Raw genomic sequence first — 19080 nt, 5'->3', positions numbered from 1 at the left:
AATTTATAAGACTTGTTAAAGGTCAGTTGGCTATTAGCAAAGCTAATAACCAAGCAAATACCATTTCTCTCCTGATCAGCATTGGAGACTGACAGCAAGCACAGTGGATAAGAAAGTTGGACCTGGAGTCAGGAAGACTTGAAACTGAAACCAGTCTCAGTTACTAGATGTATGACCCTGGACAAGTTATTTAACCTCTTTCAGTCTCAGTTTGTCTTTCTGTCAAATGGTAATGATAATAGTACCTATCACAAGGTTGGGAGAATTAAATAAAATATGCAAAGCCCTTTGTAAACCTTAAGGTGCTTATGTTTGTGATTATTATTGTGTTTTGCTCTATATACTACTTTGTTGCTCATTTAAATGTACCTTAAATATGTTAAATTAGTTCCTTTTTTAAGAATAAGACCTTTAAAGAAAGTTCCAAAGGACTCATGATGGAAAAGGCTCTCCAAATCCAGGAAAAAAAAAAAAAGGAACTGTGGAATATGGATGCTGATTGGACCACACTATTTCTTTTGGGTTTGGTGCTGTTGTTTTTTCTTTTTTGAGGTTTTTCCTTTTTTGCTCTGATTCTTCTCTTATAACATGACTAATGCAGAAATATGTTTAATGTTTTATATATATATAAAACCTATATCAGATTACCTGTTGTCTAGGGGCGGGGAGGGGGGGGAATGAGGGAGAAAAATTGGAAATTGGAAATCTTATATAAACAAATGTTGAAAACTAACTCTCCATGTAACTGGAAAATAATAAAATACTTTTATTTTTTAAAAAAAGAATAAGACCTTCACTTACAGAAAATTAACCAACAGAGGAGGAGCCAAGATGGTGGAGAAAAGGCTCACCTGAGCTCTCCCCCAAACCCCTCTGAAGACATTTAAATAATGCCATAAAACAATTCCTGGGGCAGCAGAATCCACAAAAGGAGAGGGTGAAAAAATTTTCCAGCTAAATAGAAATTAGAATGTCAGCAGGAAAGGTCTGTTACACCCAGCGAGATATAGGACAGACTAGAAGCAGGCCTTAGGAGTCACCGAATCAACATCAGCAGCCGCTGCTGCTGCTGCTGCTGCTGCTTCCAAAGCTCTCAGCCCACAGACAGTAAGGGGGTGGAACAATTGCTTAGAAGGAGATTACAGGCGTCTCTGCTAGCACTAACGCAGGACTCTGTTGTTTTGCCCATACTCAGATTCAGGTTGCAGTCCTGGGTGGTAGTCCCAAGGTGAGGAGGAGGAATAGCATACCAGAGCTGGCACAATGAAGTAGGAACCCATGCCCCGAGGGCATGGAATATGATATTCCAGAGGGCAAAGGAACTGGGACTACACCAAAAATCACCTACCCAGCAAGAATGAGTATAATCTTTGGGGGGTGGGGGAGTGGATGGTGGTGGACTTCAATGAAAAAGAGGACTTTCAGGCATTTGTGATGAAAAGACCTGAACTGAATAGAAAATAAGACTTTCAAATACAAGACCCTAGAGAAACATAAAAAGGTAAACAGGAAAAAGAAATCATGAGATATATTAAAAGGTTAAACTGTTTACATTCCTATATGGGAAGATGATACTTCTAACTCATAAGAACTTTCTCAGTATTAGGGCAGCTTAAAGGAATATACTTAGACAGAGGGCACAGGTATGAATTGAATATGAAAGGATGCTATCAGTAAAGGATTTATTTTTTGTTTATCCTTGTTTTTTGTGGGGCAGACAGGGTGGGGTGGCTTGTTCCTGGGGCCCAATTTGGGCTCGGGGCCTCCTGGGTCCAGGGCTGGTGTTTTGTCCACTGTGTCACCTAGCTGACCCATGATGACATCTTTAAAATAAAGTTAAAGGGTAAGAGGAATGCAATGGAAGAAAAGGAAAAGAAGAGGTGGATGGGGGGGGGGGTAAAGTAGCTCACATAAAAGAAATAAGAAAAGATTTATGGAGTGGAGGGGAAGATGGGGAAGGAGTTGGGGAGTGAGTGAGCCTTATTTTCATCAAAATTGGCTCAAAGAAGGAATAACATACACACTCAAGTGGGTATAGTAATATATTGTGCCCTGAGGGAAAGTGGAAGGGGAAGGGGATAAGGGGGGAGAGGCTAAGGAAGGGAAGGCAGATTGGGGGAGGGGGCAGTAAAAAGCAAAACACTTTTGAGGAGGGATAGGGTGAAAGAAGATAGACAATAGAGTAAATATCAAGGTGAGAGAATAGGATGGAAGATAATACAGTTAAGAATAGTAACTGTGAAAGAAATGATAAGCAGGATGCTTATCAGAAGGACATAAGAAAAATGCAAACCATCAACAGAGAAAGAACCGATGGTATCTGATTACAGATTGAAGTATAATTTTATTTGTTAACTTCCTAAAGTTATTTTTGTCTGTTTTCTTTCACAACCTGACTAATGTGAAGATGTTTTGTATAACTGCACATGTATGACTTATATTGAATTGCTTGATTTCTTAGGGAGAGTTGAAGAGGGAGGCAGGAAGAAAATCTGGAACACAAAGTTGTAAAAAATCAATGGGGAAAAATTTGGGATTTTTTACATGTAACTTGGGGGAAATTCTAAGTAAATAAATAAATCCTAAAAAATAAATAAAATATGAAATAATTAGAAGCCAAGCATGTCATAGTTTAGCAGGTCATTAGATACCAAAACTGCTAAGTTTTCACTCAGCAACAGACTACTTTGCAAAAGAAATTAAAAAGTCCTTCTGAACACTGTTTTTTAAAGGCAGCATGTATTCCTCTCAATGTGACATAAAATTCTAAGTGAGAACAAGATTTCTAAGAAGTTTTCAAGTATTCTGGAATTTTAAGACAGAAACTATGCCTAATCTGACCAAATCTAACGATTTAAGGCTATGTGATAACACACAATGGAAAATAACAAAATGAAAATACATGAATTATTATCTACACAAAATAACATACCTATAACTTACTCCAAATGAATGCACAGAGCAACAAATATATGGAATGTGGGTAAGCTTCAGCCTAGCAATACTCGTCTTTTCACTACCATACCTTTTTCTCTTCTAGCTCTGCTTTCAAACATCCCAGTTCTTCCTGGCATTTCTCCAGAGGGGAAATTTTTTGCAGCATTTGTTCCACCTGCTTACGAAGGGCAGAGTTTTCTCTAAAATAAACAGGTAATGAGTTAATACTATAGTATCTAGTTATCTAAGCTCAATTAACTTAAAGTTCTTCATTATACAGCTTGCAAGTGAGAGGTAAAGTAACATTTTTCCTGTTCCTGTGATAACTGTTCTGTTAACATGATGAGCTCCATTTGCAATGTCATCATCCAACTCCTTAAAATTACTCTTTACTTTTTTCCTTTTATTGGCAAAAACAGATTAAAAAAGGATTTAAGAGGCAATTAATATAACTTTCCAATCTGTTGGGATTTTCCAATTTTTCCTTAGACTGAGCCTAATCTATTAAGCCAAAAAGATGAGTTAACTTATTCCCATATTAAAATCTTAAGTACATGCTTTATGTTATAAGCAAGTAACTACAACAATTATATAATGAAATACTACTAAAAATATAAATATGTCTATTCACAATTAAATCAAATAGCTGAAATTAAACTTGTTAAGACTATCAAATTAAATAGTCCAAATCACACAAAATAATCTGATGGTACTAAAATGTCAATATAAATAGCATTTAACATTGGTTAACATCATTGATGAAACAGAACTCAAAGACTATAATGTAAGAAAAGCTCTACAGACCCTCTTGCTTTTATGGGCATTTGATTAATTGACATCGGATATTTTGGATAAATCCTAACAGATAACCAGCTGTATTCTGTTATAATGTTTAATAAGTAGCAGTCTACCAAAAAAGTCTTTTGGTCAATGAGGTTACCTTTAAATAATAATGGGAGTAGGCACTTAAATAACTAAAATAGTACATCTAATAAATAAGGTTATCTTCTGTAAGTAGATATTCAGATAATTATGCAATAAATCAGAGAAACCCAGAAAGATGTAGTTTTAGAAGATTTATGCTCCTAACTGCGTGGTTCAGACTTTGTTCAGTCGTTATAGTTGTGTCTGATTTTTCATGACACCATTTGGGGTTTTGGGGGGCAAAGATACTGGAGTGGTTTGCCATTTCCTTCTCCAGATCATTTTACAGATGAGGAAACTGAGGTCAACAGGGTTCAGTGACTTCCCCAGGGTCACGCAGTTATTAAGCATCTGAGGCCAGAACTGAATTCAGGAAGATGAGTCTTCCTACTAGGCCCAGGACTATTTCCACTTTACCACCTAGATTTCTGGAGAGAGGTCACTAAGAAGGAGCTAATATGTGAACTGATTCAACCATTCTGGAGAGCAGTTTGGAACTATGCCCAAAGAGCAATAAAGTGTTGCATACCCTTTGATCCAGCAATACCACTATTAGGCCTTCTTCCCAAAGATATCATAAAAAAGGGAAAAGGACCCACATGTACAAAAATATTTATAGCTGCTCTTTTTTGTGGTGGCAAGGAATTGGAAATTGAGGGGTTGCCCATCAATTGGGGAATGGCTGAACAAGTTGTATTATATAAATGTAATGGGGGGGGGCAGCTAAGTGGCACAGTGGATAAAGCACCAGCCCTGGATTCAGTAGGACCTGAGTTCAAATCCAGCCTCAGACATTTGATACTTACTAGCTGTGTGACCCCGGGCAAGTCACTTAACCTCCACTGCCCTGCCCCCCCCCCCCAAATGAATGTAATGGAATACTATTGTGCTGTAAGAAACGATGAGCAGGCAGATTTCAGAAAAACCTGGAAGGACTTGAATGAACTGATGATGAGTGACATGAACAGAACCAGGAGAACATTGTACACAACAACATTGTGTACCGACAACATTGTGTGTTGATCAACTGTGACAGACTTGATTCTTCTCAGCAATACAATGGTCCAAGATAGTTCATGGGGACTCACAATGAAAAATGCTCTTCAAAGCCAGACAAAAAGAAAAAAAAAAGAACAGTGGAATCTGGATGCAGATTGAACCATAGTATTTCTATTGTTTTTGTTGTTTTTCTTTTTTTAGGTTTTTCCTTTTTGCTCTGATTCTTCTCTCATTACATGACTAATGCAGAAATATGTTTATTGTGATTGTACATATACAACCTACATCAGATTACTTGCTGTCTTGGGGAAGGGGGAGGGAGGGGAAGGATGGAGAAAAATTTGAAACTAGAAATCTTATAAAAATAAATGTTGAAAATTATCTCTAAATATAACTGGAAAATAATAAAATATTTATATGAAAAAAGAAGAAAAAAGGAGCTAATATTATTTTTTTTACTGGTACATTATCAGCTCCTTTACTATAATTTGAAAGATGTCCACTCAAAAGTAAGGCCCATGTGAACTGCATTGTTTAAATCTTTACTTACCTTTCTGCAAACTGGAGCTGTAATGTCGAGTTAAAGAAAACATAGGGGAAAAAAAAATATATATATATATATATTCCCCCTGCAGCTACTGATAGTTTTCCCCCCTCCCCCCATTACCTATTACTTCTAGGATCAAAATGTTTGGTATTTATTTTGTTTTGTCTTTTTGGTGAGGCAATTGGGGTTAAATGACTTGCTCAGGATCACACAGCTAGTAAGTGTCAAATGTCTGAAGTCACATTTGAACTAACATCCTCCTGACTTCAGGACCTGTGCTCTATCCACTGCGCCACCTAGCTGCCCCAATGTTTGGTATTTATGACTCTTCACAACCTGACCCCCTTCCTACCATCCTAATTTTCTTACACCTTACTCCCCCATTCTATGCATATACTGTCCTATTTGCTGTTCCACACAGGATGTACCACAGGTTTTTCTGCAATACCTAGAATGTACTACATCCTTACCTCAGCCTAGTTTCCATCAATACTCTGCTCAAGGTCCACCTTCCACATGAAGCCTTTCAATCTCTCCCCAAACTACCTTGTATTAATTCTGTATCAATTACCTGAGTTTTATTTTTTCTTTGAATCCCTAGCAGGAACACAGGTTTTTAATAAATGCTTTATTGTTTAAAAATAAGCAAAGACTTTTATAAAATACAACCAATGTGTTAAAAAATGAAATGCAAGATCAGAAATTTTAAGAGACCGTTTTAAACAATGCACTAAAATGAACTGTCTCCAAAACTTCATTTGGGTTTTAACTTATCTATAGGAGTATAATGAGGCAAGCCTTTAGTGAGTTCCTCACATATAGATACTTCAACACACATAGATACAAACAGCACATGTATGATACATGTATAATATGTATGACACAAAATCATGACAAAAAAATATTGCTGCTGATAAAATCTGAGCTCAATCTATAGTAAGGAGGTAATGAAATTAATTCCAGCAGTAAACATAAAGGTCTATAAAACAACACACCAGAATTCCTAAATCAATTTCCATTTTCACCAGAATGATTAAATTCAATAGAATGATTCTGGAAGATCTCTATCAAATACACAGTAATTGGAAAGTGGCTTTAAATAATAAATGAGTTCCTACAGTAATGGAACATTTACATATTCCTTCATTTAGGCTTTCAAAAGCACTTCTGACTTAGAAGGGGAAAAAAGCAATTTCAAAAAGAAGAAACTATGTAATCAGATTAGGATGAATTCACATTATTTCCTTCAGATCAAACATTATTTTAAAACAAGGTCCTTGGCTGCTACTCATTAATTCTTCTAATCTACTCTCATGATTTCCTGGTGTTCCTATAGTAAACATTCTTATGCTATATCTCCTGTCTATCACACTGCTGCCAGACTAATTTTCCGCACAAACAGAATTGGTCAATCCATTCTTCTGTTCAAAACTCTTTGAATGGCTCCATTCTGCCTACTGAACAAAGTTCCAACTCCTGAACCTAGTATCCAAAACCCTCTAGAAACTGAGGCCACCCAAATACTGCTATCCACATATTCCAGCTATAATAAAAACTACCCCTAGTAGTCCCCCAAATATGCTTCACACATTTTCACATAAATAAGGAATATGTATTCAATCCATTTTAAAGATGAGATAAATTATGTACAAAAAAAGCTTGAATCTTTCTTAAGACCCTAGGGCTAATGGCAAAGTCAATTTACTGACTAGTTAGAATATTAAATACAATGACTATCAAATATGAAACTATTAAGATACGTTCTTTACTAGAGCCTAAATCTTTTATCTTACAAATGAGAAATAAACTATCCAAGAATTCCCTCCCAAAAAATCAGACATAAAAGATCCATTTTAAAGGAATATACACTAAGCAAATGTATTTAGAAGTAAAAAGTTATTAGAAAGGATATCATCACATTTCTTCTGATATTCTGTCAGCAAATTACTGTAAATAAAGGAGAAAACAATAAATTACTTACAATGGAAAAATAAAAATACCAGTTTACATTTCATTTGAAAAATCTCAACAGTTATCTTGTTATTGATGCTGTACAATATATAAAGCATGTACTGAAGTGACCTTATAAAGCAAAGTTTTGTAATTTTATTTAGGATCAACAAGTCACAAAAATTGACTATTCTAAAAATATTGCATTAAATTATTTATTATCTAAAGTTACTGAAATATGTCATTCCCTAGCTAAGAATTTTTCTGAGCTAACTAAAATCTAGGCCTAGTATATAGTATTAGACTTTTCACAGAGTTTAATGAATTTTAATTGAACTTCCAAGAATGACTGATTATTTTAGTATTCCTTTTTTTTTAAATTATGAGAAAAATCTGAGTATAGCAAGAAATTTAAAAACACACAAGCAAAAACCCTTCTAAATCAGAAAACATAATGGAGGCAGACCAAAGTCATTTATAACCTAGGGATCCTAAAACTATTTCTCAGTCTGAATCCTGAGAGATATCATTTTTTTTTCTTGAGTCAATTTTACCCTTCAAGATAGCTATCATTCTTGGAAATAGTCATTCCTTCCAAGCTAATAATACCTATAGATTGGTTAAGAAAAAAATGTTGGAAATTTGCTAGTAAATTTTTTCATAGAGTGATATATTTTCTCCCTTCCAATGTCCCTAATTTTTTTTTTTTGGGGGGGGGAATGGGAGTTTTGCTCAAAGTTAACACTGTGTGAAAACTTTTATTTATTACATTAGAAAAATGAAAATTATCCAACATCTGTGTTACTGTTAGAGCATGTTCTAGTGTGTTTATTCAACCCATGAAGAGAATATGGATTAAGCTTAAAATCCTGACTATGGACTTTTAAGTTTGGTCCACCACTTTAAGTTGTAAAATTATCCAGCCATTCTGAAAAGAAATTAGAAACTATGTTCAAAGTTACTATGCCTACACTTTGACCCTAACAAGTCCACAGAGAGATCAAAGAAAGAGGAAAATGATCCATATGTACAAAAAGTATTTATAGTAGCTCTTTTTGAGGTGGCAAAGAACTGAAAATGAAGGAAAATGTGTTACAATGGGAGAATAGCTAAACAAATTTATTGTAAATCTACATTGGAATATTATTGTACTTGAAGAAATGATGAAAAGGAAAATTTTGGAGAAACCAGGGAACATTTTTGTAATTGGAGAAACCTGGGAACATTTTTATGAACTGATGCTGTGTGAAATGAGGTGAACCAGAAGAACAATTTATAGTATAACATTATTGTAAAGACAAACTTTGAGGACTTACGAACTCTGACCAACTCAATGACTAACCATGATTTCAGAAGACCCATGGTGAAACATGGTATCCATTTCCTGATAGAGAAGTGGAGATCTCAGGGTACAGAATCAGACATGGGGGGGGTGTCCCAAAAATCTTAGTACAGTTTTAAGCTTTAAGAGCAGCCTGCATATTTCTTGGACATAGTCATCAATATAGAATTTTTTTGTTGTTCTTTTACTATGCATAAATATATCTACAAGCACTAAGAGTTTTCTTTTTTCATTGGGGGATGATGTGAAAGGGAGAGAAAATAGATTTTTATTAATGGAAAAAAGGTTAAATCTCACTAATAAAATGACTTAAAATTATACTGTCATTGTATAGACAAGAGACTATTCTCCAATGTCAATGTCAGCAATAAAGAAAACTCATATGGGCTTGGATCCAGATCTCAAAACCACCGTACTAACATGGTTAGGAAATCTGTACATATCTCCTATTTTCCCCAGATCTATATATTAAAACCAAATAACAAAACTGTTTTGTTCACCTAAAAGGTATCAAAAAATATCTTTACTTACTCTGTATCAATTATTTTCTGTTTCAGTGTGATTAGTGCAGCAACATATTCATTTAAATTCTGAAAAGAAAAAAAAATGATCAGTGCTATTTCCATTTTTTGGAAGGCAGCTCAAACAAATGCACTGGTTAATCACTATCCATGTAACAATCACTCTGTATAAGATTGTTAGGGAGAGCCTAAAAGCTTCATATTTCTTTTAATTTGAACATCAAGCAATAACCACTTCAATTTCCTGTACTTTTCAGTGCCTTACGCTTAACAGGCCCTCAATGTTTGTTGAATTAAATCCTCAGTACTTTAAAGAGTCCAAACTTACCAAATATAAAACTCATTCCCAAACCAAAACTAAACACACACAAGCACGTACGCATGCACGCTCTCTCTCTCTCTCTCTCTCTCTCTCTCTCTCTCTCTCTCTCTCTCTCTCTCACTCTTCAGAGACAAAAAGTGAAAGTGGTAGGTCTTTAAATTGTCCTTCCTCTATTACATGTTCAGTCACAATTCTCTCTTATAGCAACATACTACAGAAATGATCTTGAAGTACACTCACTTGGTAACTGACTACAGAAGACAAACATGAAGAGTTTTAATAGACAATAGCATTTCAAATCACTGGCAATCCTTTAAGCAAAATCATGCTAGATGCTTTCAGGAGTTCTTGTGATTTTTGCATGCTGTACTATATTTTACTTGTTTAGGCTCCTAGAAGTTTAATCTGATTTGATTCACAATGTAGATGATTCAAAGGCATAAATATTTATGATTAGGAGGTAATTTTTTTTTTCATTTAAACCTCTTTTCATTTATTTTACATTGTCCCAAAAATGAGAAACAGTATGTGACTTCGACATTCAACTGTATCAAGTATAAAAATGTTAATTACTCCCTAACCCCACATGAAAAGATCAAAACTGTAAACTAAATATGAACCAATGTTTGTGATTCATTCGTCTGTAACCAGAGAACTATCAACAGCCAATGATTAATAATGCTAGGCCCTCTAAACCAACCTCTTTAGTCTCAATATAGCTTCTCTGCTCTAGTCCAGTGACATGTTGGCTTGCTAGGTTCTCCTTATGCATTTTTCATCCCAATCTATCTAAAATAATCTCCACATGTCCCCAGTGAAGTTTTTTTTGAAAGCACAGACTAAGAAACAAAAGAGCTGGGTATTACTCCTAGATCTGACACTCAGAAACTACATTAAAAAAAATAATAAACTCAACCTAGTTTCAATTTCTTTTTTTTGTAAAGTAGGGTTAAGCATCTACACTGACTACATCGAGGATCCAATGATGAGACACTACATGGGAAAGTACCTTGTAAACTATAAAGCACTAAAGAATCAGAGGAAGACCTCTATTATATAGGGCAGGAACAATTTATGGAAAGATGACCAAGTATCACATACAATGAGAAGGATTGGAAGAGTTGCAATTGGTGCTGATGGAATGAGTATATCAATGAGATCACTCATCCACTGAAGTACAAGAGACAAAGAAAAGCTAAAATTCAGACAGCACTTCAAGGCATGCGGAGTTTAACATGCATCTCATTTTAAGCCATATAGTAACCCTATGTATTAGGTACCATTTTCCTTTTTAGAAAAAGAAAACCAAGGTTCTAAGAGGTCCTGTGAATTCCTGCCCATGGTCACTGAGCTCCTACATGTAGTGGAATCTACATGTAGGTTTTCCTGACTCCAAGTCAAACACTATTATGTCACCTTGTAAATACTGTCCCCATCATGAAGACCAGGCCTCTGGGAAAAACAAGATATCTGAATTCCAATTGGGAAAGTTCAAATCTGAAGTTCTCATTTGAAAAGGAAATCAACTTTTACTGATTACTTTGATTTATTTTTAGTTTGATTAAAGGGTTAGGCTCCGTTCTTTAGGAAGAGCTAATCCTAAGAGCTAAACCAGACTAACATAGACAGCCTAGGTTACCTACAGATTTAGTTAACAGATGTTGTTGTTTGTCCTTCATTGTTAAAGAGGACCATGACAACAGGGAGGTGATATCATGATTTTCAGTGAACTGGGCTTAAGTGGGGCATGCCTGTGCAAAATCACCAGCCTCACTCTCTCCTCATGAGACATCTGGGTCCACTGGCAAGAAATACATCAGGAAGATTGGAGATGGTGCAGATTGATGCAGTAGGAAACTTTGGCCTTTTAAGCTAAGGCCTTTCACAGGTCATAATTTACCTGAGGCAACACCAGCTCAGTGACTAAGACTAGTTATAGAAAGACTGAGAAGACTTTATCATTTGGTAGCAGATAATTTAGAATAATAAAATATTCCAAAAATCATAAAATTTTTCAAAAGGCTATTTCCTTTTCTAAGAGAAAGGGTGGAAGTGACCAAAAGCTATCCAGAAACGGGGCTTGACCAGAGGCCAAATTCCCTTTCTGGCAGCTGAAGAAAGGTTAACCAGAGATTAAGTTAAACCCTCTTTTCTTTTTCTTTAGCTAGATCCAAAGTTGAGTAACAGACTGTGCTAAAGAAGATGGGGGAAGGGGGAAAATGCCAGTCACTAACCATAAGTTCCTCTTTCCCAGTACACTTTCTGATTACAAAAGGTACCACACCTAAAGGAAGGATGCCTGGCATAGGATTAAGAAAGTCTGGGAGACACTATAACTAGTCAGGTAACCTGCCTTGTCTAAGTGAATTACATTCAAAACCAATTTCTATAATTTTTCCAATACCTCTTTTTTGTTACAAAAACCATCTCTGTAGATCACTCCCTGTCCTGACCTTGGAGCAATCAGGTGACCTTGTTTATTATGCGAATGATAGCTTTGCAAATTAAATCATGTATGGCTCAGTAACTTTGTCCTCAGTTTCCTTTTTTTTTTTTTTTGCAGGGCAATGGGGTTAAGTGACTTGCCCAGGGTCACACAGCTGGTAAGTGTCAAGTGTCTGAGGCCAGATTTGAACTCAGGTACTCCTGAATCCAGGACTGGTGCTTTATCCACTCCGCCACCTAGCCGCCCCCTCAGTTTCCTTTTTATTTCAGATAATTAATTTTAACACATCCCATAGACGTAACTATCCTTTTTTTGTGTCTCACTCAATTCAAACAGCTTGAGGAATTTAACTAAACAGATAGTTTCTCATGCAAGTGTATAAGATTCTAGATCTAGATATGGACAGAAACAAACAACAGTCTTATACCCCACCCATGCTACTAGATCTCTGGCCATCTCTTCTACCGATTGAAGTTCACACCTGCCTCTTAGACTCTGGGCCAAATCCCAGACTGTTACACTTCCTGGTCCCCTCATATCTGTCCAACTCCTCCACACAATTTTCCACTTCTAGCTCCCCTTTATATGTTTGTCTTCTCCTATTAGAATGTAAGCTTCTTGATGACAAGAATGATCTTGGTTATTTTTGTTTTCCCAGTGTAGTACCTGACATTTAGTAAGCATACAAGCTTTTTCATTCAATCCTTATTGTATTTACTAACAGTGATTTTTCTAAACTTTTTCTGTTCTCCCCTAGCTACCAAAGTGATGGTTCCTACTCTGAAGGTTATTTCGCCTACTACTTTACAAAGAAAAATAAAGAACATCAGTCTAGACCTCCTTCACCTTCCCTTCTACCCCAACACTTTATATCCTCCCTCTCTGCTTTCTATGGCTGATGGCTAAACTATCTATTATTTTCTATTTCATTCCCTTTGAGGCCTACTTGCTACTACCGTGCCCACCCTTTCATTATATATAATATTAATTAAAGCCTGCAGAGCCTGAACTTGTTAATAAGCAGAGGGGAAGATGGCAGTTGGTAGAGATTCATGATAAGTTGGTAGGGATAGGCAAAATAGAGAATAGTAGGTTGAGACATAGAAATATATACATATAATTCTCTATTCCTCTATGGACTAGTATGCTTTTCAAAATATTAGTTTAGACTCCTTTTCTCTACATCATCCCTAGTCTTACCCCATCCCTTACAATTCCCAACACTCAAGCAAAATCCTTTCTCTGAGGTTACCAATGGCTTCTGAATTAATTACAACAATGCCATTTAGAAAGTGTTTACTATATGCAAGGCACTATGTTAAGTAAGGGTTTGTCAATTACTACTTTATTTGATCCCCACAAAAAGCCTGTGAGGTAAGTGCTATTATCATCCAATTTTATTTATAATTGAGGTAACAGAAGCAAACAGAGTTAAGTGACTCATCCAGGGTCACACAGCTAATAAGTGTATGAGGCCAAATTTGTACTTAGGTGTTCAGGTGGTGCTCTATTCACTGTTCTGCCTAACTGCCTTTTCTTGATCACCATTTTTCCTTGCCCCTTTCTGCTCCATTTGATACTGTTGAGTACGTCCTTCTTTTTGAAATCCTCTTAGTTCCTATAGTACTATTAGTATAATACTATTAATATTCCTATAATACCATTAATACTATTAGTTCTTATAACACTATAATATTCCAAATTTCTGATCATTCTTTTTGTCTCTCTCCTTTTTTTTTTTTGGTCCATCTGCCTCCTCCTTCCAAGTGATGCCATTCCTCAATATTCAGTCCTATTTCACTGCACACTAATGACCTGAACTTTCATTTCAAAGTGCCGCCCTCTCCCATCTTGTCCCCCGACTTGGCTCTGTGCTTTAACTAAACTGGATCTCTTGCTTTCCCTCATGTTCTCCCACCTCCATCACTTTGCTCTTCCACCTGTAATGACCATCTGTCTCTGCCTCCAAACTCTGTCCGATTTCAACCACCCTTCAAAGGCCAGATGGAGGGTTCTATGCTCTTTGAAAACTTATCTCATGACAGTTCTCAATTCTCTTACCATGGCATGTTGTACTTGTCTTACTGTACTCTCACATAGCAACAAATTACATTTATACAATGCTTTATTTGCAAAGTGCTTTCTTTGACAATAATCCTATAATTGTGCAGGTAAAAAGAAGAATTAGCCCCATTTTACAAGTAAGGAAACTGAGGCTCTAGTCAGGAGTTAAAATGAATTGCCCATGGCTACCTATCTAGGAAGTTTCTTGGGAAGAATTAGAGCACTAGCACCTTGACTTGGTCTAACACCATTCAATATGTCCACAGCCTTTCTACAACACAATTTTCTGTGCATTTACATTTCCTTACTTGATGTTAAGTTCCATGAGGGCAAAGATGGTCTTGATTTCCTCTATATCCCCACTAAGACCCTGTAAATAGTATGTGATCAATAAACATTTGTGAATGAATTACACAATCTGAAGACACTTTTGCTGACAAGCCACAGGATCACAATTTCTCCAAGTTTTGCTAAATGTTTGATTTTAATAGAATTCCAGGTATAAGGAATATTTAAATTATATCCTTAATGTTATGAGACTGAAAGTATTACATAAAGCCTGCATCATGAACCAACTTTTTCACGAAATCCATTTTTGTAATACTTCATTTTCTGAATAAACCTACTGTACAATTTGGAACTGGTACCAGGAAGATGGTAACAATAATATAATATAGTTCCCAAATACAGTGGTCAGCCCAAGGGATATAGACAGAAATAGAAACAGTCTCTGCTCTTTGAAGAGTCTTACTTACACTGCAGGACAGAAGGAGCAAAATATTTACCAATAAGTAGAAAATACAAGCAGCTGAATGAAAAACACTTATCAATTTTCTCTTATAAGGGATTTGGTATTTTAAAAATCAAGCAATTGAGGGAGAGGAAAGAAGAAACAGGGGGAGGGAGAGCTAGAATAATGGGAAAAGCCACTTCCAAAGAATAAACAAGTGGTCAAAGGATATGAACAGACAGTTCTCAAAAGAATCGCAAACTATTAACAACCATGTGGTTAGAAGAATGTTCCAAATCACTAATAATATAAGAAATGCAAAACAACCCTGAGGTTTTTACCTCATACCCCTGAAAATTTGTAAAAATGACAAAATATGAGAATAGTCACTGTTGGGGGGGGGTTAGTCACACTGGTGCATTGTTGGTGGAGCTGTGAATCAGGAAAAGCATGCAATTTGTAATTTTACAAATAAACTGACTAAAATGTCCATATCCTTTAACTCAGAGTTTGTTACTAGACTTATACTCAAAGAAGGCCACCAATAAGAAAATCCCTATATATGTCAAATTACTGATAACAGTACTTTTTGTGACAGCTAAGAACTGGAAACAAAGCAGATGTCCATCAACTGGGGAATAGCTAAAATGACAGTGGTAAATTAATTTAATGGAATATCACTATGATGTAAGAAATGATGGATGTGATTAATACACAGAAGTATGGAAAGTTTTTTTTCATGAACTAATGCAAAGTGACATAAGCAGAGAGAAGAAAGCAATATACAAACTGGTTACAATGATGTAAATAGAAAGGATCACAGACAGGAAATAAAAATTGAATGTTTCAAAATTATAAAGAACAAGCACGAGGCAAAAAAGGACAAGTATGATTCAAAAGAAGAGATATGAGAGAAGATACTCCTACCTCATCCCTTGGCAGGGCTGGGAAATCTACCAGTGTTGTACATGGAAATTTTTTTCACTTTTCCAATGTATTGATCAGTTATGCTGATTTTCCTTATCTTTTGTCTTTTAAAAATGAGCATTTGTTATATTAATAATATTTGATCTCTGATAGAGAGGAATACTGGGGAAACTATAAAAGAAAAAAGATCAATATATATATTTTTAAAGTAATGAGGATAGTGGTGAGTACAATTGAGGGTGATGAGGAAAGGTTTCATTTAGGAAGTGACCAGCTGAGCCATGAATGCTACTGACGTGATTCCAAGAGTCAGAGGTGAGAACAAGGGACAATGTGGTGGTAAATATGATCTATCATGTACTTGGAACAAGTAGATCAGTTTAGCTGGAACACAGGATGTGAGAGGGAGTAATGTAATTAAGTCTAGAAATATAAGTTGGAGCCAAATTGCAAAAGGGTTTTATATGTCAAAAGATTTTATATTTTATCCTAGAGTTGTCAACAGGGAGCCACTGAAGTTTTTTGAGCAGTGAAGTGATATGGTCTTACTTGTGCCTTAGGAAAATCAATTTTGGCAACTGAAGAAAATAGATTGGAAAGGGAAGAGACTTGAGGCAGGAAGATGAATTAGGAGGCTAGTGTAGTTGTCTAGTTCAAAGGTGATAAGGACCTGAACTAGGATGAACCTCAGCAAGTGGAGAAAAAGGAATGGAATCAAGAGATGTTCTGGGTAGAATAGACAGCTTTTGGCAATGATTAGATACAGGGATTTAGAAAGAATGAAAAAGCAAAAATAATTCTGAAGGGGCAGCTAGGTGACAGTTGGTATCACAAGCTATATGGAATATCTTGTGTAAGTTGATTGGTTCCTCATTACTGACTATAAGAAGAGTTTTGTTAATTGCAAAATGTGTCCTTGTACCTACCTAGGGATCTTGGATCTGATCCACTGCATGCCTTGCTAGTAAACAGATATGCTAGGATTTAACTGCCTCAGTTTTTTAAAATCAGTTTCGCTGACAATTGGCCAGAAGGATAAGAGGGGCATGGACATGGACACCAACCCTGCCCCTTCCTCCCCTTCTTCTATCCCCCCTCCCCCTTCTTGTGAGACAGCCTCTTAGAACTTCCTATAGGTGCAGTTATGTGGCACAGTGGATTAGCACCAGACCTGGATTCAGGAGGACCTGAGTTCAAATCCAACCTCAGACACTTGACATTAGCTGTGTGACCCTGGGCAAATCACTTAACCCTCACTGCCCCCCCCCCCCCCCAACAAAAATACTTAGAGGACATCAAGGGACTTCTCCATGAAGAATTGCCCTGAAGTTCTACTTCTCTTAACTTCAATCCCAATTTTTCAAAGCCTTAGCTTACGCCCTGACAATAGTGGGAAATCTCTTAAAGGAACAAAGCAATGAGAAGGTACTTAAGGGACTAATGGGATCCAGTAGTAGCATATTGAAAGGAAGCAGCCTGGGAAAATATCTCATATTCTGAAACAGGGGAAAGCTCCAGGTTCAACTAGGAATGACCAAGAAAAGCTCATTATTAAATCATGTGAAATTTGTTCTAAAACTGCAAGAGATACAGCTGATACTATTCTGGCCTAAATTCAGCACTTTTGTTTACTGCATATTAAAGAAATTGAGATTGGCCCACCAACACCAACATCAAATCAACTACTGCTTTTCTTGAGATGCCCTTTCTAAAGGATCATGCCCTCCACTCCTTAAAGAGCCCATTCCTATTTCTCAAATTAAAGGTTTTTGTTATTTTAGGAAATTGTGTACTTTTTGATTAAAAGTTTCAGTGGGGGGCAGCTAGGTGGCGCAGCGGATAGAGCACCGGCCCTGGATTCAGGAGTACCTGAGTTCAAATCCAGTCTCAGACACTTGGCACTTACTAGCTGTGTGACCATAGGCAAGTCACTTAACCCCCATTGCCCTAAAAAAAAAAAGTTTCAGTGGGAGATAAGAAGGAAAAACTTTGCCAGCAAGTACATCTATGTATCTTATCATGTTGTCTGTGTTTTAGTAAATGCTGCTAACTTTTTCTTGTGGCCTGATCAGCCAAAGGAAAAATAATGTGTTTTATCTAAGGAATTTCAGTCTTCAAAAAGGGAAGTCTCTTTGTCTTTCTAACTCTGACCAACTGGAAAGAGCAGACAAGAAACTCAGATAAGAAGGAAGGGAATCTTTGTTCCTCCCAGTGTGTAGAAATTTATAACACTAAGAACTAGAAACTAAAATTTGTGACTAAATTGTAATATCTTTACTGTAAATTTCCCAATTATGGTAATTGCTAAAACAGTAAATTTTAGAAATTTGAAGATTAAAGTTAAGCACATACAATCTCTCTCTCTCTTTTTCTGGAGAATAATAAAGCAATGAAATTGTAAACACATCTGAAAGCTAATTTGAAATAATTCAACAGGTTTTAATTGTTTAGATAAAGTAGTATGGTATTGATTCTGCGAAATAAACTAGTTTATGATTGGGAATAAGATAAGATGGGCTCAAGTGGACAATGAAAGTAAAGTAAAAAAATCTGCAATAGTGAGAGGGTTTAAATAAGTAGAGATAGGAGGAAAATGAGTAGAAAAGCTAAAGGAAAGTGGTCTTTGTAGGCATCCTCTTTATTCTAAGTAGCTTTTCCTGCCTGCCTGCCTGGTCCTTTAATATAGGATGATATGGGGATAATGTTCTCAAACAGAGTGAGAAGAAAATTGCTCCTTTCTCCTTTTGAAATACCACATGGTCACCTTCCCATAAACGCTACACATCATTGTTGGGAAGAGATAAATCAGTTGCTTCTTATATACAGGAATTACAAAACAGACTGAAGGACCTTCATGAAGCAAGAACTACAGTACAGACTTGGTCTTTAAACTTTTCACTACCTCACTTCCTCCACAGATATAACAGTCTACATCAAGAACGTTTAGCAGACTAGTGGAACTCAACCCGTCTGGAAGGGCCCATTCCAGGCATTGCTGAACACAATCCCCACCCCCATTCAGGATTGGAGAAAAGGACTATTGGGAACACTCTGCCCAGGTAAAACCTGTTCTGTATTGCTCCACATGAGAATAATGTATACTATTATCCAGTGCTTCTCTTTCCCTAGTTAAAACACAAACTGTCAACTATAGGAAAATGGGTGCTTTTACAGTAGCATTGGGAAATTGGATTGAAGGCCTATTTTAATTTTGCAAATATTACTTATAATGGTTCCAGTGATGAACAATTTAAAGAAAATCCCAGACTCCTTTCAAATTTTACATGGACATTGAGGATTCCTAGTCTATTTTTTGTTTGCAGTGAAAGAACTTATACTATTCTTTCCCCACACTGGTTTGGGACATGTGG

At 36.3% G+C, this 19080-nt stretch overlaps 1 protein-coding gene across 3 annotated transcripts in view; it reads right to left on the bottom strand.

Annotated features, from left to right (window-relative positions):
• ICE1 (interactor of little elongation complex ELL subunit 1) overlaps positions 1-19080 on the bottom strand; it is an 84845-nt gene that overhangs the window by 52331 nt on the left and 13434 nt on the right. For all 3 annotated transcript variants that reach the window (XM_043969155.1, XM_043969169.1, XM_043969161.1), the window contains exons 2-5: positions 9231-9289; positions 7320-7354; positions 5411-5429; positions 3026-3137 (exon numbers count right to left, since the gene is read on the bottom strand). In XM_043969155.1, coding sequence (XP_043825090.1) covers positions 3026-3137; positions 5411-5429; positions 7320-7354; positions 9231-9289 — 225 coding nt within the window. The remainder of the gene's footprint in view (positions 1-3025; positions 3138-5410; positions 5430-7319; positions 7355-9230; positions 9290-19080) is intronic.

This window comes from Dromiciops gliroides, chromosome 1 (assembly GCF_019393635.1).
Source record: "Dromiciops gliroides isolate mDroGli1 chromosome 1, mDroGli1.pri, whole genome shotgun sequence".
NCBI lineage: Eukaryota > Metazoa > Chordata > Mammalia > Microbiotheria > Microbiotheriidae > Dromiciops > Dromiciops gliroides.
Note: the sequence above shows the minus strand (reverse complement) of the source record. Positions and strands in the feature narration are given on the sequence as shown.